The 27,525-nt window shown below is 42.1% G+C and overlaps 2 protein-coding genes and 1 long non-coding RNA gene across 6 annotated transcripts; 1 reads left to right on the forward strand and 2 right to left on the reverse strand.

Annotated features, from left to right (window-relative positions):
* Nucleotides 1–215: 215 nt before the first annotated feature.
* NUDCD2 (NudC domain containing 2) lies at nt 216–8,612 on the reverse strand. Its single transcript, XM_080995327.1, has 4 exons — nt 8,345–8,612; nt 2,560–2,608; nt 1,123–1,274; nt 216–556 (listed from the first exon to the last, which is right to left on the reverse strand). Exons 1-4 carry the CDS (start codon nt 8,531–8,533, stop codon nt 473–475), a joined length of 474 nt encoding a protein of 157 aa, XP_080851453.1. The 5' UTR covers nt 8,534–8,612; the 3' UTR covers nt 216–472.
* A 718-nt stretch (nt 8,613–9,330) lies between these two features.
* HMMR (hyaluronan mediated motility receptor) lies at nt 9,331–27,506 on the forward strand. Of its 4 annotated transcripts, XM_080995240.1 has the most exons (19): nt 9,403–9,489; nt 10,838–10,896; nt 11,025–11,123; nt 12,058–12,131; nt 12,914–13,003; nt 14,465–14,653; nt 16,272–16,352; nt 16,874–16,974; nt 18,666–18,737; nt 20,061–20,239; nt 20,574–20,692; nt 21,157–21,329; nt 21,697–21,813; nt 23,094–23,252; nt 23,766–23,912; nt 24,313–24,412; nt 24,985–25,161; nt 26,583–26,745; nt 27,338–27,506. In XM_080995240.1, exons 3-19 carry the CDS (start codon nt 11,120–11,122, stop codon nt 27,379–27,381), a joined length of 1,989 nt encoding a protein of 662 aa, XP_080851366.1. In that variant the 5' UTR covers nt 9,403–9,489; nt 10,838–10,896; nt 11,025–11,119; the 3' UTR covers nt 27,382–27,506. The 4 variants fall into 4 exon arrangements, with proteins under 4 accessions (XP_080851364.1, XP_080851363.1, XP_080851365.1 ...); XM_080995238.1 differs by lacking the exon at nt 10,838–10,896 and having other exon boundaries at nt 9,331–9,489; nt 21,181–21,329; XM_080995237.1 differs by lacking the exon at nt 10,838–10,896 and having other exon boundaries at nt 9,333–9,489.
* LOC308471369 lies at nt 12,138–21,690 on the reverse strand. The gene is made up of 3 exons (XR_013982925.1): nt 21,362–21,690; nt 19,759–19,807; nt 12,138–12,531 (listed from the first exon to the last, which is right to left on the reverse strand). It is a non-coding gene; the product is annotated as an uncharacterized lncRNA (long non-coding RNA).
* Nucleotides 27,507–27,525: the final 19 nt, after the last annotated feature.

Below are 27,525 nucleotides of genomic sequence, written 5' to 3' on the forward strand. Positions count from 1 at the left end.
CTTTTTTATATCACAACATAGAACATCACTTCAAAATTCATTTTACTAACTTGCCACGTTGGCAGTTTTCTGTCAAAATTAAAGCCAGGAGCACATGGGGAGTAGTATTCTTATTCCAAAGAATGATGCACCCTATAGTTCTTCAACATAACTTTCAGCTGGCAGGGTTTTTAAAATAAATAATAATAATAATAATAATAATAATAATAATAATAGCATTATTATAGGTTTTTTATTGTTGATATACATATAGTACTGACTTGTGAACTATGTATATGCCATAGCATTACCATGTTAGCACAATTTAAATAAAAGCCTATTGTTGTTCAGTGATCTAAAAGCTATTGAGAAAAAGCAGTGAACTATTTTTAAGCCTAATTCTCACAGGTGAGTTTTTTGGCCAATTTATATTTCACAACATTTTTGCTTGAGTTCAAGGGAATACATCTGAAAAAAGAAGAAGAAAAGACAGCTATCTTCCAAGACTAGAGAAATCTGGCCCTCCTTTGCTGTAGTTTCCAGAAATTTCTGCTCCACTGAAGTCAAATCCAGGGTTCTGGGAAGGAAAATAAAAACACACATGGAAAAAAGCAATATTTCATTTATACCCATTCATCAGATTAACTTGCAGCATTTGCTAACTGCTTTGCAAATTAAAAGAAGCATTTAGTCTAAAGGCCTAACCCAGGGGTGGCCAACCTGCAGTTGTTGATGAATTGCAGTTTCTATTATCCCTGAGGACCATGGACCATACTGGCTGTGGATTCATGGTAGTCACACCATCCAAAGGGTCATAGGTTCTCCATCTCTTCCCTAAACTGTGTAGGAAGCACACCCCACCCCAACATCCCTGTGCGCACTGCCTCTCTGCCACCCGCTCTCCCCCAGTCCAGACCACTGCACATTCAGCTCCTATGTCAGGAGTAGAGAGGATAGAACTGGCACAACTTAGGGACACTGGGAATATGGTCCGTGGGATCACTACCGCTAGTTTGTTTATTTAGATAATTTATATACCACTGCGGCTATATTCAGGATACGTCTCAATACCCTGCTTTCGTAATGTTCAAATCTTGGTTCAAATACATGTCCACAAACATTAACTGATGTCCCCGGACTTGCCTCTCTTTGGAACCTTTCTAGCGTCAGCTTCCTCTGCATCTGGTCCTGGACCCAAGGATCAGCAGCATACTCGTTCTCAAGCAAAGAACTCCAACAATTTCCAGCATCACGGTTGGTTTTCGTCAAGACGATTCGTATCAGTTTCTGGTCCTCTGTTTTTTAAAGAAGTGTGCTTTTTAAGAGAGGAAGATGACACACAACAGCTGGAAACTTGCGTGCATTTAGACCAGCTCCTTTTTTTGACCAGCAAGCAAAGGCATGTGCTCTCTCTAAACTATTACACACAGTGTTTGTGGAGCCAACACCAAATGAATGAGCCTTCCTTTTGTGACTAAGTTTTTTTGTCTTCATATATTCATCCTCAGACTGCTGCAGGGGTCAGCAACCTTCAGATATCAATGGACATCCTGCTTGGGAGGGGCAGTGGTTCTCCAACCCCTGTGTAGTGCACTTAGATCGATGGAAGGTGACCAATTATTAACAGCAGAAATCATATGACAGACAGCTTGGCTGTGCAAAATTGCTGTCAGAGATCCTGAGATTTATTATCATATTAACACATTCCCAGGTGACTGAAGCTTGTAAGGTGGTACACAAATCGTTTAATAAGAACAAACTTCATGCCTCTGCAGGAGTATTGTGGACTGACAAACATTTATTGAACTGGGAGATGAAGAAGAAAGATAGTTCTTTTTCTCTAGCTTCACTACACCTGCCATTCCTCTAAGCATAATTCTTTAGGCATACATAGAAGGAGGTAAGAGTTCTTTCTGCTTTCGTGTTTGTACCAGAGCAAAATAAAAATAAAATGTTCTCCCCAGCAACAAGCTGTTGAGTGCCTTTATGGACCTCTGCATAAAAGACAAACGTCACAGAAACAAACCCTCCACATGCAGATGCAGTAACAGCCCCACATGCTCCCCTTTAGCCCCAACGCATGAGTGATGAGCACAACAGGCCTTAATGAGGAATTGGAGGTCTGTGCCCGTCTATCATGACCTCATCCAACTATCTCTATGCTCAGCCAAATGAGGCAGTAACTGGAACTCACATAACATAATAGGGAGGCTGTATGGGTGTATGGGAGGCATGCACAGTCTTTATTTATTTGTTGAATTTATATCCAACTCTTCCTCCTGAAGGACAGCAAACACAACCACAATTTATAACAAGCATGCTAAAACAGTGGAAAGATTCCGGAAACAGTTTCGGTATGAAACTTCATTTCATCCATTACTTCCACTCCCCAGGCAGTTCAGGAGAAGGGAGGGAGAAACAGGGCTCTGCCAATCCACGTGTGAATCTTTCTGTGCCCTTGCAAGGAAGGATGAAAACCCCATGCAAATTCCACGAATAAAACATTAACTTTACCGGGGAAGAAAACTCAACAAAGAAACTAAATTGCTTCCCAAAAGTTCACTTAAACAAAGGTTTTACCTAGTGTCCATGTTGCTTCATCCGCTATTGTAGAATCAAAGAGTTTACCCTGAAAGAAATAGTAACTGTTTTAAAAAGTGTGTCGTAACATATATTTGTAAACAAACAAGATTTGCTTAAATCTTCAAACTTCTTAAGCTGGTTCCAGAAATACCATTTGTTTTGTGTTGCATGTAAGTAAATGATAATTGTTGGATTCGGTCTATTTTTTGAAAAAAACAACAACTTGTTAACTAGTTTAGTAAATTTGTTTAATTATAGGGACTCAATCTCCTTGTCTGGTATTGCCATTTTAATTATACATTTTGGATTCTATTATGTGTGCAACATCCCAATAGTGTAATATAAGCTGAATATAAACCCCTTTATTTCTCATGAATTTGCATTCCATTAATCTATAAAGGCAAAATCATTCAACTTTCCACATGTGATGAAGTAGGCAAATGCTTGCTCACACAAAAGGAACGCCGAAATCTAATGATGTGCACAGGTCTGCAAGTACAAGGCTCAGACCACATTAATGGCTAAAGCTGAAATCCTGACCCCATTTACCTAGGAGAAAGGCCTATTGAATTCAACAGCATTTACTTCTGAGTACCTATGGTCAGACCTGTGCTGTTAAGAGAGTATAGGGGGCAGTAAGGAAAGAGCTCAAGGATACTACCAAACTCCCACACTCACTTTCCTCTTGGATAGACAGAAGCTCTTTTTTTAAAGACTCGGGTCTTTAGAGACAGTTTATGTTTGTTTGTTTTGAGGGTGCATTCTGCAACATGTCACTGATGCAATAACAGTGTATTGCGGTGGATTTAAAAATGGACCCTCCACAGATCATTCCAGTTTATTAGGTGTTGTGCAATGTTGTCCCAATGTTATCACATTATTGCTGTCAGCATGTACACTCATGAATATGACTATAGCGCAACAAGAGCAGGACTAAAGACAACATGGGGCATCAATAGTATGAAAAGTTACAGGATTTCAGAAGGAAGTGGCAGACATGCACTGACTGGAAACAAAGAAGTATCTCTGCCCCAAACCATTTTGCAGGTGCAAACAGTACTGAGAGTGGGATCACAAATAATCACTCTGATACCACTGGGAGCACAAATAATCACAAATGCCCAATAAAATGGGCAGAGGCCCTGTTTGACACATGCATATTCATCACCTGAAGACTCTTATCATCAAGTGAGACCCCTGGGTATAGGACGGCATATAAATTCAATAAATAATAAAAAAAAGTGATGGCTCACATGCACAACAATGGCATGGAATAGTTTGTTTGTTTGTTTGTTTGATTTCATTTATATACCACCCTTCATCACAAAATCTCAGGGAGGTTCACAATACAACTCTATTACCAGAAACTCTTCTTCCCAGCATATCAACTGATCACTTTTCCATTGAGTCAAGGCAGATGGACCTTTTGCCTTGATGCAGAATGTCTCCTCTTACACCAGAGGAACTGAGGCGGTTACAGGTTTAGTATGCAGCCAGACTAGCTTTGGGAGGTAGGCTATGGAGCTAGAGAAAGAAGAATCATAGAACTGTAGAGTTGGAAAGTACCACAAGGATCATCTAGTCCTGTAGTTCCCAATGTGGGGCACACGCCCCATAGGGCGACAATTTGATTTTTAAGGGGGACAATCCAAGAATGAGTTATTAACAGTTAATGGCCTTTCAGGCTTCTTCCATGTGCATATTTTGAATAATAATAATAATAATAATATGTCGGGAGGGGGGGAGTGGCACCAGGATTTTACAGATGATTAGGTGGGGCATGGCAAAAAAAGGTTGGGAACCAATGATCTAGTCAGGGCCACATTTAGGTTTGATGGGGCCCTAAGCTACTGAAAGTAATGGGGCCCATTTATTTGTCCAGCTGTCCTTTGTCGACAACAAATTGTCACTGTTTTTGTGTTGAATATATGTGATATGGTAATTTTTGAACCTAATAGGTATCTAAAGCCATTTGCACATAAAATGTGTATTTTATCAAAGTAATTGATATAGAAATGAGCAAACCAGTGATATTTTAGGGAGCAGGCTAGGCCCATTACTTACATCATAGAAGCCTACACAACACAAAACACTGTTGCTGTATATAGGTTTTATTTTATTTGTTTTTTATTTTATATTTTGGAAATGTACATCCAGTTTTTTCCCCTTTAATTTTTTTTGGGGAGGCCCCAAGACAGTGGGACCCTAAGCTATGGCTTGTTTAGCTTATATGTAAACCCTGCACCCCCTTCATGGATCACTGCCTTGCCGTGGCGAAGGGGCTTGAAGAACTCAGAGAAGCTATGAACTATGCCAAGCAGGGCACCCAAGATGAACAGATCATAGTGGAGAGTTTTGACCAAACGTGATCCACCTGGAGGAGGAACCGGCAAGCCACTCCAGTATCCCTGCCAAGAAAACTCCATGGACAAAGACAACAGGCATATAAAAGTTATGATGCTGGAAGATGAGCCCCTCAGGTCGGAAGGCATCCAACATGCTACTGGGGAAGAGCGGAGGACAAGTACAAGTAGATTCAGAGCTGATGAAGCGGCTGGGCTAAAGCCGAAAGGACGCTCAGTTGCGGATATGCCTGGAAGCGAAAGGAAAGTCCAATGCTGTAAAGAAAAATATTGCATAGGAACCTGGAATGTAAGAACCATGAACCTGGGTAAGTTGGATGTGGTCAGAAATGAGATGGCAAGAATAAATATTGACATCCTGGGCATCAGTGAACTAAAATGGATGGGAATGGGCGAATTCAGTTCGGATGACCATCATATCTACTACTGTGGGCAAGAAACCCGCAAAAGAAATGGAGTGGCCCTCATAGTCAAAAAAAGAGTGGCGAAAGCAGTACTGGGATGCAATCTCAAAAATGATAGAATGATCTCGATACGAATCCAAGGTAGACCTTTTAACATAACAGTAATCAAGTTTATGTACCAACTACTGGTGCTGAAGAAACTGAAATTGACCAATTCTATGAAGACTTACAACACCTTATAGAAGTGACACCAAAGAAGGATGTTCTTCTCATTATAGGGGATTGGAATGCTAAAGTAGGGAATCAAGAGATAAAAGAAACAACTGGCAAGTTTGGCTTTGGAGAGCAAAATGAAGCAGGGCAAAGGCTAATAGAGTTCTGTCAAGAGAACAAGATGGTCATCACAAACACGCTTTTCCAACAACACAAGAGACGACTCTACACGTGGACATCACCAGATGGGCAGCATCAAAATCAGATTGATTATATTCTCTGCAGCCAAAGATGGAGAAGCTCTATACAGTCAGCAAAAACAAGACCTGGAGCTGACTGTGGCTCAGATCATCAGCTTCTTATAGCAAAATTCAGGCTTAAACTGAAGAAAGTAGGAAAAACCACTGGGCCGGTAAGATACAATCTAAGTCAAATCCCTTATGAATACACAGTGGAAGTGAGGAACAGGTTTAAGGATTTAGATTTGGTGGACAGAGTGCCTGAAGAACTATGGATGGAGGCTCGTAACATTATACAGGAGGCAGCAACTAAAACCATCCCAATGAAAAGGAAATGCAAGAAAGCAAAGTGGCTGTCCAATGAGGCCTTACAAATAGCGGAGGAGAAAAGGCAAGCAAAATGCGAGGGAGATAGTGAAAGATACAGGAAATTGAATGCAGATTTCCAAAAAATAGCAAGGAGAGACAAGAAGGCCTTCTTAAACGAGCAATGCAAAGAAATAGAGGAAAACAACAGAATGGGAAGAACCAGAGATCTGTTCAAGAAAATTGGAGATATAAAAGGAACATTTCGTTCAAAGATTGCCATAATAAAGGACAAAAGTGGTAAGGACCTAACAGAAGCAGAAGACATCAAGAAGAGGTGGCAAGAATACACAGAGGAATTATACCAGAAAGATATGGATGTCTCGTACACCCCAGGTAGTGGGGTTGCTGACCTAGAGCCAGACATCCTGGAGAGTGAAGTCAAAAGGGCCTTAGAAAGCACTGCAAATAACAAGGCCAGTGGAAGTGATGGTATTCCAGTTGAACTATTTAAAATTTTAAAAGATGATGCTGTTAAGGTGCTACACTCAATATGCCAGGAAGTTTGGAAAACTCAGCAATGGCCAGAGGATTGGAGAAGATCAGTCTGCATCCCAATCCCAAAGAAGGGCAGTGCTAAAGAATGCTCCAACTACCGCACAATTGCACTCATTTCACACGCTAGCAAGGTTATGCTTAAAATTCTACAAGGCAGGCTTAAGCAGTATGTGCACCGAGAACTCCCAGAAGTGCAAGCTGGATTTCGAAGGGGCAGAGGAACCAGAGACCAAATTGCAAACATGCGCTGGATTATGGAGAAAGCTAGAGAGTTCCAGAAAGACATCTACTTCTGCTTCATTGACTATGCAAAAGCCTCTGACTGTGTCGACCACAGCAAACTATGGCAAGTTCTTAAAGAAATGGGAGTGCCTGATCACCTCATCTGTCTCCTGAGAAATCTATGTGGGACAAGAAGCTACAGTTAGAACTGGATATGGAACAACTGATTGGTTCAAAATTGGGAAAGGAGTACGACAAAGCTGTATATTGTCTCCCTGGTTATTTAACTTATATGCAGAATTCATCATGCGAAAGGCTGGGCTGGATGAATCCCTAGCCGGAATTAAGATTGCTGGAAGAAATATCAACAACCTCAGATATGCAGATGACGCAACCTTGATGGCAGAAAGTGAGGAGGAATTAAAGAACCTTTTATTGAGGGTCAAAGAGGAGAGCGCAAAATATGGTCTGAAGCTCAACATCAAAAAAACAAAGATCATGGCCACTAGTCCCATCACCTCCTGGCAAATAGAAGGAGAAGAAATGGAGGCAGTGAGAGATTTTACTTTCTTGGGCTCCATGATCACTGCAGATGGTGACAGCAGCTACGAAATTAAGAGACACCTGCTTCTTGGGAGGAAAGCAATGACCAACCTAGACAGCATCTTAAAAAGTAGAGACATCACCTTGCCAACAAAGGTCCGTATAGTTAAAGCTATGGTTTTCCCAGTAGTGATGTATGGAAGTGAGAGCTGGACCATAAAGAAGGCTGATCGCAGAAGAATTGATGCTTTTGAATTATGGTGCTGGAGGAGACTCTTGAGAGTCCCATGGACTGCAAGAATATCAAACCTATCCAATATGAAGGAAATCAGCCCTGAGTGCTCACTGGAAGGACAGATCGTGAAGCTGAGGCTCCAATACTTTGGCCACCTGATGAGAAGAGAAGACTCCCTGGAAAAGACCCTGATGTTGGGAAAGATGGAGGGCACAAGGAGAAGGGGACGACAGAGGATGAGATGGTTGGACAGTGTTCTATAAGCTACCAACATGAGTTTGACCAAACTGCGGGAGGCAGTGGAAGACAGAAGTGCCTGGCGTGCTCTGGTCCATGGGGTCACGAAGAGTCGGACACGACTAAACGACTAAACAACAACAACAACAAACCCTGCACTGGATCTAGTCCAAGGCATGGTGATGACTCAGTAAGCCTTACTACAAGAGACTAAGAAAGGAAATATGTGCAACCATGCACTGAAAAGCACTCCCAACGCGCATGGCTTCCTCCCAAGAATCCGCAGAGCCACAGGACGGAAGAGTTCGAAGGGGCGCCGAGGGCCATCTAGCCCAACCCACTTGCAGTCACAAAGGGCGCTGGGAACTCTAGCTCTGCAGTTTCCAGATTCCTTTGGGGGAAGCCGCGCGCTTTGGCTCGGAGTCGCCGCCCCCGGTCCCTGCCTCCTCCTCCTCCCCGCACCTTGAGCACTTCCTCGCCGGCCACGGAGAGAGACAGGTGGCGGCTCTTGAGGCTGCACTCGACGCTCTTGGCGCGGGTCCCCTGCGGCACGTCCACCTCGATGAACACCTCTTCCATGGTCTGGTACCAGCGGCCCCAGGGGGTGGCGCACGGCACCAGCCCGCTGCGCTCTTCGAACGGCGCCGACATCCACTCAGCGGGCGCCTAGCCTCATTCCCCCCACCAGGACCCCAGCGCCGGGGAAAGGGCGCATGCGCCCTCGTCCCTCCGCCTCGCAACCCGTCCCCGGAAGTGGTCCTCGAACTGCCCCACTTCCGCCAGCTTTTCACGGCCCATAGAGCTAGAAAAACAAGAGCAGTCTCCATTAAAAAAAAATGTTCTACAAATAAGGAAAGGCGGACATCTTGGAGAATATAAAGTTGTACCTAACCCCACCCAGCCACTCATATTTGGAAAGGCTACTTGTCGTTGATTTGAAATGCAAATTGTGTTCGTTTGTGGAATGCGCTCGCTACTCAGAATGCGTCCCCGGACGATGCGCGGATGCATCCCGCTGGAGGCGCGCAGAAGGAAAGGCGCTTTGGATACCCGCAACTGGATCAGTAAACTACACCTGTCGCCTATAGTATAAGCGGAGCACGCGCGTTAAAATCAGACTATTACAACGAAAACAGGTGGAATATAGGAAGAGTTTTCGCCGTGCATGGAGAAACAATGCAATGAATTCGTTTGCTGACGCCTCCCAGACCGTTTATAGATTTCCACGTCAGCGCCCTCCCTATACATTTAGGCAGAGCGGGGCCGTTAAATGAGACTGCGTCGCTCTTGGCCCGCCTTCCTGGGAGGAAGCCCAGGGGACTGGCTTCTGAGCCGTCCCGCCGCAATATTGCTCTGAGGCTTCTCTTCCCCTTTCTATCTCTGCGTTGCCCCCTCTCCTGCCCCGCCTCCCTCCCGCTAACACCTCCCAGTGGAAGCCTCTTGGCCGGCGGCGCGCGTTCCTGATTGGCTGCGTTGAGTTCATATGACGCGGGAGGCGGGGCGCCGCAGTTTTTTGAATTCGTTCTGCTCGCTGCAGGCTGGGCAGACGCTGCTTTTCGCCATGTCGTTCCCGAAGGCTCCTCTCAGGCGCTTCAATGAGGCACCAAGTGAGTAAAGGGCCGGGAGGTGGGGAAGCGGCGCTCGGTTGCATCTCCAAAGAGCGCAGGCGGTGAATAAGCAGCGGGGAGTATCTACCCAGGGCTTTGCTGAGAGCCCGTCTAGTCCACCACCCAGTCCCCCCCCCACACCTATTTTTGTCCCCGTTTCTCTAAGGCACACTGCCTCTGAACATGGAAGCTCCACTTAATTCTGTGCCCCTTCCCCACTGAAGGCGATGTTTGGCCTTCTCTTGTCCAAAGTCCAATCTCACTTGGGTACCAACCTGTTTGTAGTCTAGTATGACTGGCTCAAGATGGTTTGCTGTCCGAGGTAAAGGGCAAGACACTTCTGCCTCCCATTCCATGTATAAATGTTCTTAATCTTAAACATTGGTGATGGTAAGTAGGAGAACAGAAGCATAACCACCCGACGACACCCCACTTACCATTCCCCTCCCCTTCTTTTCTTCCTAGTTATTTAAATTCAGGTAGGTAGCCGTGTTGGTCTGATGCAGTTGAAATATATATATATATATGTATATATATATATATATATATATATATATATATAATTGTCCAGTAGCACCTTAAGGGCCAACTAAGTTTGTTCTTGGTATAAGCTTTCATGCGCATACACACGAAAGATAACAAGAACAAACTTAGTTGGTCTCTAAGGTGCTACTGGAATTTTTTAATTTTATTTTTTTAGTTTTTTAAAGCAATTCATGAACCAAGAACTCATACACTGACCACTAATAATGAACCATATGTTGTAGATATTACTCCACATTTATTATGCCATTTTTGTGATATACTGTACAAATGAGATGAGAAAACTTGGTATGCTTATTTGTACATTATTTTTGTTTTTAAAACCCAATAATAATAATAATAAGAAGAAAACATTGGTGATGGTACAGGGTCATTCACTGCACCTAAAGGCACCGGCTGGCTTACGTGGTGCCAGACAGGCCTTGTGCACATAGAGTTTAGCCCTCCAACACATCGCTACTGCTCCCTTCCTTTGTTTTTCTTTAGCTGATAGTAGGACTGGCCCTAAGTTTTGCCCCCTTCATTTTAAAATTGACTTTTAAAGCAATTCTTAAGGCACCAGGAAATGGCTGGAGTTTTTTTTTTCTTTTCAAGTTATAACAATATTGCAAATGGTTACATTGTATAATATTTGTATTATTTCTCAATGGGCCCTGATAACGCATTCACGATCATTGTTATTGATTTAGTTGGTGCAGACTAAAGTTTGTAGTGTCCCTTGAATTGGGTCATTTCTACCCTTTCATCTTGTGACTATTTTATCAGGAATTCAGAGATTATCAAAATATATTCCCTCCCTCAACAGAAATATGAAAAGGAGGTGAAAGAACCCCAGTGCACAATGTAATGAATGCAAACACTGCAGTAAGGATTAATTCAGCTTTTTCTGCAACAGTTGGCTATCCAAAATGTATATATTTTTTTAAATGGGTTTTTTTTAATCAGGGCTTTGATTTTTGCTGAATGTTCATCCTTCTTCCCACCTTATCTAGCTTGTGCCCCATCACCAGGCGCTTATGATGTCAAAGCTTCAGATCCATCAAAAGGACCTGTGTCTTTTGACAAGTCCCAACGATTCAAAGAGCATATGGGTAATGAAATCGTGAAAAAGCTGGATTGGCAAATGCTTGCTTGATGCTTCTTTAACAAGCTTCAGATCTGCGCTACATGCATGAAGAGTCTGTTCTCATCTTCCATTCTTAACCATGTTCCATGTTTGTCAATGACATCCAGTAGTGTTATGCACCTGGACTCACATGTGCGCAGTCAGCACTCATGTATATACACATTACTGAGAGGTTTAGGAGCTTTTGCTGGAGTTATGACTTGCGCTTGTTATGGATGTGCATTAACACTTACTGTCCTTCTGCTTTAGAGCTCCTGTTTGTTGGATTCCTACTTGTTTAGTTATAAATTTGTTCATTTTGCTGTCTTGTCTAAACACACAAAGAATAATGGAAGGTAAAATAACGCTAAGAGGTCGACTTGTGCTTGTGTACATGTTAGCTTACTTACAGGTAGTCATTCCAACTTTCTCCTTTCTCTCATGCTGTGGCACTTATCCATGCCCCAAAGTAGATTTGCTTATAGTCAATGTTTGTTTTGTGATGTCTAGACAATGTGGGAATGGTGGTATAAAGTTTTCTGTGAGACACCTGGGAAATAGAAGTACATCTGCTTAGTCCTTTTTTTTAAATGGCTGAAACATAAACCATTTTCAGGGGGTTCTGCAAGATGGGAATTTCACATGTGGGGACACAGACAAGTACAATAGTGCAACCTTGCCACCCTCTTCTAATTCAGGGGTGATTGGTTTATATTTGTGCAAGTGGAACCCTGATTTGCCAGGGTTCTATGTTACATTGAATGGATAATGCACTTGGTTCGCCATTTCATTTTGTCCACAAGCATTTCATGGATTGTTCTTGTGTTTCCCATCTATGGATGCTGAACATCTAAGGATCTTGAACAAATAATTTGGAAATGGAATCTGGTAAAAATTCTCTTATTTTTTTCTTTTCATAGAGGATGCAGGAATTCAGCAGAATGTTACCAGTATGAAACCTTCATCAACTGCTGCAAGAAAACTTGACTCGAAAGTAGGATTCATATTCTAGCTTGCGTCTCCCTTGGCATTTTTCTACTGCTGTGTCAAAATCTGCCCTTTAACTTTTCATGATTATTTTTTCTCCCCGAGGAATGGCTTCCATGTTTCTGCTTTGTTCTTGGAACTCAATAGAACTTCTCTATAATTTTTATGGATGTAGGTTTCGAGCTTACCTTATTGTTGCAAGATGGCATAGGGTGGAGCGTTATATATATGCACACTTTATAGCAAACATTTTCCAGTCCTTTGCAGCCTCCCTGGCTGTCTGAGCTTCCTGACTTGAGAAAGTCCTGTGGGAAGAGTTGCCTCCTCATGACCTCCTCCCCTGGACTTTAATTGAAATATGGGCACCCATGAAGGCTGTAGAGGGCAGACAATTGGTGAGATAATTTCTAGAATGAAAGGAAAAGCACGCAGCCATTACTTACCATAAAAGTAAGGTAAGCACCACAAAACCCCACCCAGGATAATTTTGCTAAAGTTTTCTCTTTTCTTTACAAATGCAGTCCTTTTGAAAGCCTGTTATAACTGTCAAACTGAGATAGACCGAAAGATCACTTGTCTTTAGGAGTTTCTTCATGCACAGAAATCTGGAGAAATGTTTTTCCCCAGCAACTGGGAACGTGCATGTGTATATTTCTCAACTGCCTGCTGGATAAGTTGCATTTGTACTTCTGAAAAGCTGTGCTCATAAAGTGTGGGTGAAATCAAAAGGAAATTGATTTTTTGGGTTTCAGCCCTTTTATGAAACAAACTGTTTTTCTTGGCCTCTAGAATTTAAAGCCAAACAGCTCGGGAATGAAAGCAGGAAAGGATTTGGCCAGCAAAAAAGACCTGAAAACATGCAAGGAGTTGGAAAAAGAGGTATAAACACCTACATCTCTTTTAGTAGCTTATTTAAATAAATCTATTGCATTTCTGGTGTGAACATCTATGGTTCTTTTAGAATAGGTATGCAGAACCTGAAAGTTTTTAATGTTTGATGTTTTACTGTGCTTAATGCATTTAATTTGTTGGAAGCTGCCCAGAGTGGCTGGGGAAACCCAGTCAGATGGGCAGCATATAAATAATTTCTTCTTCTTCTTCTTCTTCTTCTTCTTCTTCTTCTTCTTCTTCTTCTTCTTCTTCTTCTTCTTTGTCTCAATTAATTCTTAAACCTATTCAGGTTTGTTGGAGAGCCAAAGATTTGTTACTATATAATTTGACCAAAGACACTGGATATATTGGAGTGCAGCATTTTCCCTCAGTGTCACTACTGTCCCCCGAAATTTCCTAGTGATGATTAAATAAGTGGGTGGCCAAATCAATTTGTGTATTAGTCAGCATAATAGGAAACTCCCCTTGGAAGTACCCAAGGCCCTTTAAGTCACCTGGCTGTCATCAAACTCAACATCATAAACCATTTTGACATTGATGTTACAGGTGTCTGGAGTGTTTCAGTGATAGTTCTTTGTTTATATGTGATGTTGGATTTATGGTTGGCTTACTTGTAAACTACTTTGAAATCATTTATAAAAGCTGACATGTGAATCATTGCTCTGGTGGGTGACTTGGGGTTCCATTCAGACAGCTTGCTTTACTGAGCATTCATTCTGATGTATTTGTAGGGAGCTTTGATGACATTGCATCAGTTCCACTGCATTTCCCCACCACTTCCTTATATCACAAAAAGTCTTATCATTCAGGGAAGTGGGTTTGTGACACAAGCTTTCCCAAACTGTAATGGTGGCAAACTGAATTTGCTGGCATTGCAACTGAATCAGTGTTCGAAACTCCCATTGTTCTAGGGGAATTTTGTGACCGGGAACTTCATTAGCAGTTTCTGAGCTCTGGGCACAGTACTGTGCCTAAGATTTCAGATTAAAACTGCAGAGTGGAAGGAAAGGAGGACGTTTTTCTGCCTCCTCACTTCTACCTACTCTCTGAAGACTGGAGAAGAGACCCTCTTAAGAATTTTAGGGGCGTGGGCAGGGGAAGGACTAGACCATGTGAAAAATGAACATAATATTTTAGCTGAGGTTCATTCATTTTCAGCTTTGTATTCTTGTTATAAAAAAGCGTGCCCAGACATTCTGCTGTTGTGCCCACAACCTAGTTTTAAGTTGCCATTTAGGTCCTAGCTTTCATTTCTCAGTTTCTAACACTGGACTGAAACCCACCCAAAAATAATGACAGTCTGTAAGTGCCCTGGGACAATTAATTCAATTGTGTTATTTATAACGAGAACATTTTGGAATTTCAACTAGTAATGAAACAATATTGTGGGGGAGGGGGGACTTGCTTCCTGGAATTATTTCTCATCTAATTTCATGCGTATTACTGTAGATTCGGGTGCTGATTGGAGAACGTGGCCAGCAGGATAAAAGACTGCAAGCTCTGGAGGAAGATCTTGCAAAGTCTGAGTCAAAGCTGTCTGCTGCAATTAGGGAGAAAACCTCACTTTTGGCGAATATTGCTTCTCTGGAAAAGCAGCAGCTGGAGTTGATCAGGACCAATGAATTACTGAAATCAAAGGTACATATCATTATGGTTTATGTAGCTGCTGTGGTGTTTGGCCCTTCTTTAAGAGGCAGAGTGAGCACTTATCTACTGGTGGCAGTTTCCTCCTGCAAAGCTTTGTGCTTGAATGGGTCTGTCCTTAAGGCACAGTGGGTGAACAGTAATTTCACAAACATGTCATAAATTTTGTAGTTAAAAAAATAGAGATGGTGTCCATCCTTTTACCACCTTTCTTGGTGGCCCTGCTAAGTTGTTTACAATTATGCCTTTATTTTACCAAGTAAATACTAATTTTGGGGTGTATACAGTTAAACCTCGGCTCCCGAATGCCTCAGTTTTGGAACATTTCGGATCCCGAATGCCAAAAACCTGGAAATAAATGCTTCGGTTTTCGGAAGCTGAAAGTCCGACGTGCCGTCTGCTCGAGTGCAAGAGGCTCTTGCAGCCAACCGGAAGCTGCACCTCGATTGCTGAACATTTCGGAAGCTGAACGGGCTTCTGGAATGGATTATGTTCCACAACCGAGGTTTGACTATATTGTCTCGCTATCTACTTAATGTGACTTTAGACAGTAACAAACTTAAGCATGGGACATTCTTCCCTTTAACACACTTTAAAATGTGAGGGTTTTGTGCAGCAAGTTCCCTTTCAGCAGGACACCCTACATTGGCATTGAAAAGATGAACACAGAAGTGACTACGTATTGTGTGCACTTCCAAGCACTGATTTCCAATGGATGGGTTTATGCACGTGCTGGAAGCTGTAATTCCCTGCAATAGCCTTCTGAAATTTGATGCTCTCCAGATGTGTTGGACTGCAGTTTCCATCAGCCCCAGGCAGCATAGCCAGTGATCAAGGATGCTGGGAGTATGGAGGGCATCAGGTTGGACAAGGCTGCTGAACACACAAGGCATGAGAATAAGTTTCATTGACTGCAAGGGGACTTCTCTTTATTTAAATTAACCTTTTGGGGCATTCTACATTAGATGATCCTGCTAGATCAGGCCAAAGACCCAGCTCACAGTGGCCAACCAGATGCCTGTGGGAAGCCTGCAAGCAGGACATGAACGCAACTGCACTCTGCCCACCTGCAATTCTCAGCACCTGGTATTCAGAGACAGTGGCAGAGCCACTGTGGCTAGTAGCCATTGATAGCCTTGTCCTCCATGAATTTGTCTAATCCTCTTTTAAAGCCAACTTGGTGGCCTTTTCCCACAGCTGCCACACACTGGGTCAACATTTTCGGCAAACTATCCACTATGACCCCAAGGTCTCATTCCTGGGCAGCCACTGCCATTTCAGAACCCAAGAGTAAACATGTGAAATCCGAGCATATTTTTGTCCTGGTGTGCATCACTTTCTACATGTTTACATTGAATTTCATTTGCTGTTTTACCACCGATTCAGTTTGGAGAGGTCCTTTCGGAGCTCTTCACACACTCCTTTTGTTTTAACAACCTTGAACAGTTCTGTAGGCTCACACTCCAATTTGTTCCCACTGGAATCTAGAATGACAGAGGGTAATTTTGGCTAGATAGGATTTGTTCTAGCTAGGTTGCTCCTGAAGATTCCTAAAGATCAGAACTAAAATTGAGAAGAAAACTTTCCTTCTCTCCTGCTTTCTCCCCTTAAGTTCCTTGAAGATGGAACACGGAAGAATACAAGGCTATGGATAGAGGTAATGAAGCTGCGGAATCTTAGGAATGCAAAGAAGGTGAGTTACAGTACTCAGACTGGGATTAAAACCATATCTGTCATAGTATAATTTAGACTTTAAATTTCTTTGCTTATGGTGAGAGGAAGGGTGAAATCTAATGTAATGCTAAGTCTCATTCCATTAGTGCAAAAATTTCTCCTTGCACAAAAGGATGTTCTTCCCTTCACCACCACCACATCCCAGAAAAATTGTTCAGGGATTCCTTCAAATTTGGCGGGGGGGGGGGCAGTATTATTGAGGAAGCAGAAACCCTTGCCCTGATGGGATGCAGTAGTTGAATATCACCCTCAATGTTGATCTGCTAGGACTACAGTTTTTCTTTATAAATCCATCAGTGAGGGAGAGTTCAAAATTGCTAATGTAGACATTGAACAGTGGGAGAGTTCACATTGCTCAGGTTAGGTTCCTTTTATTGGTTGACTTATTGCTTCTAAACTTGAAAATTTTGAATAAGGGAAGATTTGATGATCTTTTAAGGTTTTAATCTTTTGTGTAATGTCTATGTGTGTGGTTTTTAGACAGGCCCCGTTAAGCAGGAAGACACAGAAACGAAACTGCACAAAGTTCAAAAAGACTTGGAGCAGTCACAGGAAAAAGTAGCACAGCTGGAAGAGCAACTGTAAGTTTCTGCATGAAATGTCAAGCAGCAACCCTTTTTGTTAACTTTGTGGTACTTTAGCAGGCTAACCTTTTAAGTGTAAAGGGTCTTGAAAGGTAAGAGTCGGTAACCATCTTCTACGGCAAACTGCTTTCTGAAACACCGAAATGTTACTTTTGAAGGCTTTCTCTCTCTCTCTCTCTCTCTCTCTCTCTCTCTCTCTCTCTTTTTTAAAAAAAGAGGCATTACTTAACACAAATATTTCAGACTTGGTGCAGGTGAGTGGCCAGTGAAATACATTTGCAAGCTATAGTATGTTTCCTTCAACTAGTCCATTCAGCTTCAGTTACTTTGCTCCTTGGTGTTGTTTAGTCATTTAGTCGTGTCCGACTCTTTGTGACCCCATGGACCAGCACAGCCAGGTACTTCTGTCTTCCACTGCCTCCCGCAGTTTGGTCAAACTCATGCTGGTAGCTTCGAGAACACTATCCAACCATCTCGTCCTCTGTCGTCCGCTTCTCCTTGTGCCCTCCATCTTTCCCAACATCAGGGTCTTTTCCAGGGAGTCTTCTCTTCTCATGAGGTGGCCAAAGTATTGGAGCCTCAGCTTCACTATCTGTCCTTCCAGTGAATGTCCTTCCACTTTGCTCCTTAGTTAGCAATAATGCTCTGTTGGAATCTTTTAGAGTGGCCAAGCAATTTGTATCCATGTTGTTGTATCCATATCATGTTTTTTTTTACTACCGTGTCCTAGTTGGACATCTTAAGTGACCATCTGCTCACTAGAGAGCCATTTAATCAATAGTAATTAAAATCAGATGTTGAAATAAACTTCCCCACTATTCTACCCAGATGGATTTCTGTTCAAAATCAGCACCTCTGTTTATAACAATGGCTTAGCTGGGAGTGGAGAGAAAGAGGGGTGTTGTCCTTGTATTTAGCGTTGCTTTTTCCTGTGACTCCTGACCTCTTAAGTGCCTTTCCCTTTAAGAGAAACAGCTAAGAAAAGAGCTTGAACATGATGACTATAGGGATATCAATGGTCCAGAAGTATCCAGCACAGAGTGATTGTTTTCATGTCTTAACCTGTAGTGGTTAAGGATGGAGTCTACTGAGTGGCCTCTATTGCTTGTTGTAAGCATTATGCGATAACATGAGCAGCACCAAGCTGCTGCTTTCCACAGTTCAGTTGGTCTGTAGGTTTTATTTGCTATGGCTTTGCGTATCCTTGGTACTTTTATACTGATAAAATAATGCTTAGATAGAAATAGAGATTGTATGTCTAAATTGTCAGTGAACATTTGACAACGTGGGCCATGATTTTGAACATATATCCACATAATTTTTTTAATGGAAAAACACATTTCAGAAAGGTGACATTGGTGCCTTATTTTTCTCTTACAATCGGGAACACTTATTTGCCTTTATGCACCTGGTCTTCTGTAATGGTTTTCAACTTTGTAATGCTCAGCTGCTACCTGGGCTGTAGTAAGGATTCTAAGTAACTGATCTTCTGTATACCCTAGGAAAGAAACTGCTTATTTCCATTTCTTGGTTATTTTGTACTTCGCGGTTGAAAACTTAACTACATATTTTAGGCCCCTACATGGCTGAAACAAACATTCCTTCTGGAAAACTTAACACTCACTTTTTTCTGATCGAGTTTCTAAAGACCCTATGCCATGCGCTCATACATTTTCATTCTGTTCTAGGACAGCAAGTGAAAGGCAAGCTGAAGAGACATGTGACTTAGAGAATCTCCTGGAATACATTGCAGAACTTGCGTAAGTCACGTATACTTACAATCTTACTTTCACAGCTTTGACACAAGCACTGTCTGGTAAAGGAACCTTGGGACTTGGCCTTGTGCGTTTTATTTCTACAAAAAGCCTAAGATTTGAATTTGCCTAATTGTGCATTTGTCTGCACTTGTTAAACTGAAGTGTGAAGCTAGTGGTTCCCAAAGCCATAACTTCCACGATCTACGTTTTTAGAGGTGACAAGTCCATTGCTGGTTCTCAGAGTGGGTGTCACAAATGCTAACTGAGATAAAAGCTGGGTTTTTGCCTAGGCTGCTGCTGTTCTATGGAAGTGAAGGCAGGGTGTGGAGAAGTGCCCCAGTCTTCAGTTGGCATTTGTGGATGGGATGGACCACAAGTGTCCATGTTGGCTTACTGATGAATCTTGAGGTAGCATTGATGGTAATGTTGAGAAAAGAAGAGACTACCAGCAGGCAGCTGTTCTGACCCAAGATGCTGGTGCATCCATCATTTATAAGGGTAGAGATTATGGTTAATTAAGATTGTCTTCTCCAGCCAGGTGTCATCAAGATGTTGCTATACTACAGCATCTGTTTATCTCAGACCAGTGGCATTGCTCGCTAAGTTTGATGGGATTTGGATTCTATCTGGAGGGTACCAGTTTGGGAAAAGCTAGACTAGAAAATGCAGTTTGCTGATATTCCTATATCTTTGGCTAACATACCAGCTTATGTTTATTTGGGAAGGCATTTAGACACTGGAGTTGTGGATATCTGCTACTCTTATTCCCCCCTTGAAGGAATAATATACGTTGAGGAGTCATCAGCCAGAAGCTTCTAAAACTGCAAGAGAGCCATTACCTGTCCTAAATGCATCTTTGGGCATTTTAGGAACAGCAACAAAATCAGAAGGGCCTGTTGGGGTAACTTTTTGGCATATTTCAGTCCCAGCAATTGTTTCAAGCATTGTGACTTCTATAGGACTTGGGTGACCTCTGTTTCTGGTTTGGAGAGTTTGAGGATGTTAATGGGATCCAAGTCTTTACCTGAAGATGAAATGAAGAGCCAATCAAGGAGCAGCATGCTAAATATAACCTTAAAATAAACAAAACAAAAATAACTAGGGCAGGTTTACCAGGATAGTCTTGTGAACTCTTCTTCAAGCAGTAGTAAAGTGTGACTACTTCAGAATATTTCTCAGAAGAGACTGCTTGCACTACAGGGGCCTAAAATAAGACTCACTACATTGCAAAGCTAGTGGAAGTTGCTGAGCTGAGATCTAACTTTTGCCAGAGTAAACCTACTGTAAACTAAGAACATCATGTGTTTCTTTTTTTCTCCCCAACAGCAATGTTTCAGAACAAGTTGATAAATACAAGCTGGATGTCATCCAGTTAGAGGCAATAATAGAAGCCAAGAATAAGGACATTGACACATTGCAAAATACTCTTGAAATGAAAGAAGCAACGCTGTCTACAGAAATTGAAGACCTGCATGAAAGATGCAAGTTGCTTGAACAGCAAAAAGGTGACCATAAAGTTACGGTGTGTTTTGGCCAAATATGCCTACATTACTTTCAAAACAGACGTCAGCTGGCTCTCATTTTCTCAACGACAGCTCCAAGTTTAATCTTGACTGATGTGCACAGTATTATGAGGCAATTTATTTTTATTTTATTGGTAGTGGAAATCATTGTGCCAAGCAAATCTCTTCCTGTATGTTACTTTTACTTTGGAGACACAACTGCAGGAATCTAGGAATGAACTACGAATGGCAGAGCAGAACAGTTAGAATATAAAAAGCTCTACCTATATCCAAGCAGTTTTTTTGTGTAACTTTGTTTTTTTATTTTTTATTTTAGAGAAATGCTTATTTGAATATGGAGAAAAGGAGAAAACGGCAAATGCAGAGATAGATCTTCTGAAAGAAAAACTGATTCAAGAAGAACAGGAGCGCCAAAAGCAGAAGGAAGCCTATAATGTAAATAAAGCTGAGCAGGAGTCTAGAAAGCTGAAGAGTTTTATCCCGCTAGTCACCATTTGCAGACAAAGAACAATTACTGTTGGAGATTTTGTGCTGCAATTTCACATTATCTGAAGCTTCGTAACCTATTTCACTCTTGGCAGTATTGGAGTATAATGGGCATAGCTTTGGGTTATGGTATGTCTCAGATAATTGAATCAGCCACCCCAATTTGCCATGGAGAGATTGGGCTGTGTTATATTTACCCAGAAATTTAATATGTGGTGGGGTAGTGTCTCAAAATTTCATCAAAATAGCTTCAGAAAATAACATCTGTATCTAGAATACTTTCTTAAATTAGGAAGCAGTGGCAGAGAATGTTGGGTTGAAGCAGAAGATGATCAGAAGGAAGGATAACTTGGCGGATTGTTCTAATTAATGAGTTCACTCGAGCTACATGCTGTTTGTTGAATCCACTTCAGGTGGCTTCTGCTAATTTGCGTCAGGGATTGGAAAGAGAATTGAGAGAAACCATGGCTGAGTTGGAGAGACTGCATGCTAAAGAAGACCAAGTTGAGATGGTGGTGAAACACTTGGAAAATGTGAAGGAATCCCAAGCTGAGAAGCTATCAGCGCTGGAAGCAGAACTGAGAGGGTGTGTAGAGAAATAGTGATTTGCATACTTACATTTAGACATAGTTCTCACAAATGGCAGGTGATGTGAGCAAACCTGTACCTGAGCTGTAGTCTTTCAAGCTGCAGGTGAAAAAGATCACATGACATATATTGATAAAAGTGTGTGTGTGTGTGTGTGTGAGAGAGAGAGAGAGAGAGAGCACACTAAGCCATTTTGTGCACATTGCTTTTAACTCAAAAGGACTAGGGTACTTAAATGGAAAGGTTGCACTGGACTCAGAAACAAGCACTTGGGGGCACTGGCTCATAAAATTTTGAATAGCTTTGGGGGGCTGTTCTTAAAAAATACTGCTGTTCATTTTTTGACTCACCACTCCCCATCTCAGGAAAACTGAAGAGTTGGAGAAATTAGGTTCATTGCGCAGAAGTACCGTTGTGAAGATGCAAGAAGAGCATAGCAATACTCTGTGTAGGCTTGGGGAGACCGTTGCTGAATTTGAAACGTACGTAAGTCTTTGGGTAGTAAGTGGATGCTTTCATTTCTTCTCTGCTCTTGTGTAAATGGTGTGTTTCCCCTCTGTCTCCTTCTCTCCCCCTTTCACAGTTGATTTATTTTGGTTGATGCTGGTCTTAAGAACTGTAGAACATTGGCCTTTCCCCTTTTCCTTCGGCCCATGAAAACATCCAAGTCAGGACATGGTGATGGGATGGGCAAAGCAAATTGTGGGTATTGCTGTGCGGCATTGGATATCTCTCTGTGTCCGCCCCCAATGATTCTTATTTATTTCAGCTTTCATCTCCCATTAACACAAATCTGAACTCAACACTTGGAGAGGGTTTCAGGTCCCCCACTCCAGTTCCAGAGTTTTATCAAGGCAAACTGCTGCAGACACATTCATCTTGCATGTGCATTGACTTGCTTCTGCAACAAAGGATTTTGTGTTGTTAAACAGTAGTAGACACACTCTCTCTTTGGGATCCTTCCCAAAAGGCAGGTGGTGCTGGGGAGGAAGGAAAGCATCTAGGAGTAGCAGAAGCAGGGCAGTCCCTTTCCCCTGCCCTCATCTACCCCCTGGTATTGCTGCTTCTTATATGCCATAAAATGAGTATGGACTACCTTGTTGCCGTGTTACAAGGTTCAATATATTTAACTATATATTTAACTTTGCTGAAATATATTTAACTTTGCTGAAATGAGGGTGGGTGGGTAATTTAATAGCTGTCTATGACACCAACCTTGCTAGTCTCCCTTTTGGGAGGAGGCAGGAGTGGATAAATGGTTGCTCACTCCAGATGCTGTTGGGACTCCAATGCCCATCATCATATCCCAGTAGCATGCCCAGTGATTGGGTATGATGGGAGTTGGAGTCTGACAACATCTGGAAGGCTATAGGCTTCCCATCCCTGATGCAGGAGGGATAGAAAAATGGAAGGCATTATTTGACTAGCAGCATGATGGGGTTTTGCATGGCACATGAGGAAATTGGCATTAAGCCCTTGATAAAATCTTAATTCCCACGAGTGACTTGAATTCTGCTGTGCAGAGCTCTGAAGCAGCGTGACCCTTGTCCAGATAGTTTGCACCGGTGAAGGAAGTTTATCCTCCCCCCCCCCCCGACTTGATCTAAGCTGTTGGCATGTAGGCAAGGAGGAATGGGAAGAGTGAGTTGACCAATGCCAGAGGTGGGGGTGGGGCAAAGCATGAAGTGTAAGGCATGGCAAGGGAGAGCTTGAGCGCAGTGTTCAAGTCAAGCAGGAATGTAAATATTGTAACCCTTCTTAGTTACAAAGCTTTTGTGGTCCAAGAAATCACATCCCTCAAACAAGAGAAAACGGCCCTGCAGGACAGATTACTTGAGATGAGCAAAACTGTGCAGCACGTGACCCAAAAGATGGAAGATGCGCAGCTTGCAAAAGACATGGTGCAGGAAGAAAATGCAAGGTAAGGGTGATAAGAAATTTCACCCGATAGACCTGATGGTGAAGAGGGATGATATTTACATGTGTTTGCTCAGCCAGATTTCTGCCTGTCTAGGCTAAAGAGTTGTTCGTCACTAGCACAGATAATAAATTATAACATCTCTCTCTCCACCCCCCCATCAAAAGGTTTAGACAGAATAAGCTACATATTCATCTCCAAAGGCCCAAATAACAGCTGAGGGGAGCAGTCTTGTCTCTTGGTCCTATCAAAGAAAAGCATGCATACAGGATAGGATTTGCATAATAATAATTGCAAATCCTTCGCATTGTACCAGTGTGTAAATTGCGTAACAGATTTGATCCTACAAAGTGAGGATCTAGTCAAAGTACTTGACTCTTGACTGACTTTTAGTACTTGACTCTCATGGCAATTTGTGCCATTTATCTATATGTTCATTCTATTTTTTTGCCGACCATCCATCAGGCGGAGAATTTAAAAAGCTCTCCTCCCTCCCTTTACCCACTCCCCACTTAGGATCATTTTGGATGCCCAGACAAAAGTAGCATTAAAAGATGCAGAAATAAAAAGAATCAAAGAATCGAATATTGTGGAAATTGCTAATCTGCAAGCAAAACTTGAAGAACAAAGTGAATATTTTAAAAAGCAACTTGAAATAGAAAGGTAAGTTTCACAAGTTTGAGTTTATTTCTGTGCTGTGTTCTGGCCAAAAAGGTGGCTCACAAAGGTTAAGAAGTATATGAAATTCGAGCAATAACCTTGGTTTACAAAAATTAAGACAACAAAATCCCAACAAGTGTGTGTGTGTGTATGAAAAATATACATGTCCCCCCACCTACCTAGAGACAAGAATGTCCAGAATGCCAGAGAGCAGAAATAAAGTTTTGGGCAGCCACCTTCCCACCATAGCTCCTCTTTTATAAGGATCCCAGGAAGGAGACTAGGGTGAAGCAGGTGTAAAAGCATGCTCCTTGATGCCCCCAATGCAGGCTCCCCTGGGTCTTGCATCAGGTAATTGGATCTCTGAAATGAGGAATGAATTGCACGGCTTCTGTTTCCTTAGGAGAACTGTTGCTGAAAAAGTAGAAGCTGATTGCAGAGAGAGCCTGGAAACATGGCGTACCCAGTACGAAGATCTGCTTAATAAAGTCAAACCCTTTCAGGTTAGTCTGATTAAAGCCATTAAGAGTCTAGATACTGCAAAAAATACCAAAATAAACTCTGGAATTTTCACTACTCTCCAGGTGCTCCCGCTGCCTTAAACCAGAGGTAGTCAACCTTTTTATACCTACCGCCCACTAATGCATCTTTCTTGATGGTAAAATTCCCTTACCGCCCACCAGCGCTCGATGGAAGGAGGATTCAGCTTGTGCCGTAGAACCCCCTACCGCCCGCCTAGAATCCTGAAACGCCCACTAGTGGGCGGTAGGGACCAGGTTGACTACCCCTGCCTTAAGCACTATTAGCTGTCGGTAAAATTCAGTGATGACCATACATGTGCAGTTCCCTTTCCCCTCTACGGCCCTCTATGCCTTCCAGAAACTTCTCTGGAGGGTTGGGGACCCTCAAGCAGATGAGGGGTTGATGTTGGATTTCATCCGGGGTGTGTGTGTGTGGGGGGGTAATTGGCAGTTTCGTTATTGAATTGGTTCTACAGTAAGGACACAGCATCTGAAAGCAACTCGAGTTTTGCTGATCGCTTGTAGTTCAGCCTATATTAAATGTTACATTTCAGAAACAACTTGATGCATACGAGGCGGAGAAGAATGCCCTTTTGAATGAGAATGGTGCTGCCCAAGAAGAGCTGAACAAACTTAGTGACGCATATGCCAAGCTGTTGGGCCATCAGAATCAGAAGCAGAAAATCAAACATGTAGTGAAACTGAAAGAAGAGAATGCACAACTGAAACAGGTTTGTGATAGGCAGCATTGCTATGGCTTGGAGCAAAACAAACTCAGGAGGCTGAGTACCCATCAGTCTGGATGCAAAATGGGGGCCATGAAAAAATCCAGCAATAGCCTGACACTGTGAGGGGTAGGGGAGATGGCATGAGGTACAAAGAAATGCATATGTTTTCAGCACCAGCCGGGCTTTTTAAGGTAGATTGTTGACATATTGAGCCACTGACAATACATAAGGAGTAGCTGTTATACTGATTCTTTTAAGGTTTTTAGTGGAATTGCCTGTTTTTCAGATTAATGTACCCTACCATAGGTTTGCTTGTTTGAAGGGGGTGGGTTAAGAATTAGATGAAATAAACATGTGAATTAAAAGAAAATAGCATTTAAGGGAGGGAGGGGACTACTTCACAAGTTCCTGTCAACTGGCAGGATGCAGATGACTATTTTTGCACCTGGCTGGGGGCAGCAGGGAGTGTTGCAGAAAAGGATGTAAAGAAACCACAAGCCAGCCAAACAGTCTACCATTTCAAGGTCTGTGCTGAGAAAAGTTTGAGGTACGTGCCTGTCGGAACAAAGACAATGTGATTTATAGAGATGGAGTTTATTTTGCTATTCCTAATTTTTTGGCAATTAGACCCATTGAGTTTAGTCCTTTAAAAGCTGAACATATGCTTTCTGATAGTCATAGCCACAGAAGATTCTGAATGTGTCCTAGAGCTTTGTTTGATGTAGATATCTTTAAAAGCTGATAAAGCCTAATGGATTTTTGCAATTGCCCGGTTCACATGTCACGTTAAACACAATGATTTAATGTGAATAGGTGCTGAAAAGTTCTCATTCAGCTCCCGTTGTTCTTTTTATGCCTCAAACCCAGGTCATGGTTTGCTTGCAGAGATGGAAACCAATACTGTAGTAGTAAACAAGGTTTGTTCTTGGCTTCCTGCTCATAGTTTATTTGGAGAGAAACAATTCACAAGACCAGGCAGCATGACAAACTTGAGCCTGTATCAGCGTGCTACCAGAGTTGTGTTTTTAATATGGCTTACTGTGATGTGGAAACAGAGCCAACAATAGTGTAAAGTGAGACCAGCCAGGAGCTATTTGCAGGTAAAAGTAAGGGAGAATTTCCTGTTGTACTGCCTAATGAAAGAGGGAATTTCAATTTTGGGAGTGCGGAGGAGTCAAAGAGCATTCTTCAAGGACTAATCTTTTCCCAATGATCCCATTATATTAAAACTAGATTTTTTTATGATAACATTGTTTGTACATACACAATCCATGAGTTAATTTTTAAGCTGTTGTGCATTTTAGGCCTTCAGATTGAGTGGAATTAAGTCGGATAAAGTTTAACTGAACCGGTTTTGAGTCACATCTTTTCATGTTGTCACCAAATTTGTTGTTTAACTTACATTGAAGTCTTCTGTTCTTTAGGAGGTATTAAAACTACGATCTCAAGTAGCAAAGGAAAAGAAAGTTCGTGGAGAGCTCGAGGACCAACTGAATGCGATTCAAGGCATCAAGCGATTCGATCCTTCTAAAGCTTTTCAGCATTCTGCCAAGGAAAATGTCAATCCAAAAACACCTTTTAAAGAAAGTGAGTCTGCATAAATACACCACAGTTCAAATTTCTCGTGTTTTTAAGGATGTTGATAATACTCCAGTGACCTTATTTCTTTAATTTGTATTATCTTTTAAATTTATAATTATGTAATGAAGAGTAAAGCAAAAATGGAACTGAGGTGCAAGTAATTCCTTACCCAAATAAGAAAAACCTGCCCCACACCTGATTATATGTAGGTCAGGCAGAGATATGGTTGCCAGTGCACAATCAGAAGCCTAGAAGGGCATTCCTGATAGTGTGTTGGCAAAACAAAGCAGGTTTAATCTCTACCACCTCGCAGGGAACTCCTTCATGCATCTGTTGCCTAGGCGGTACATGTGCTTTTGAAGTCCTGTGAGGCTGGATCCTGAAATTTCTGGCTTGCAGATCCATAAAAGGTTCCCACCCCTGGCTTTAGAGACTTACACAGGGCTATTTAGCAGTAGTCCTGTGGTTTTTCTTGATCTGTATTTCCATCCTAATATTTCCTGCATTATTTCTGAACTGTTCATGTCTGTCATGCACAGGCAGGCAGTCACTAAGAAGGCTTTTTCAAGTATCTAACAATGTCTTTTCTGTACAATAGGTAACAAACAAAATCCAGCCTTATTTCTGACGAACAGACCGTGAAACAAACCCACATGTTGCTGCTTCATATGTGAACATAATACAAGTCTTGACCTTTAAATTCAACTGGATGGTGTCTTTAAACATGTGCTTTTAAAATCTCTTGAAATTAAAGCAACTATTAAAGATCTCCTTTCACAGTGTCCT

The sequence above is a fragment of the Podarcis pityusensis genome (assembly GCF_964106645.2).
Source record: "Podarcis pityusensis genome assembly, chromosome: 2".
Taxonomy (NCBI): domain Eukaryota; kingdom Metazoa; phylum Chordata; class Lepidosauria; order Squamata; family Lacertidae; genus Podarcis; species Podarcis pityusensis.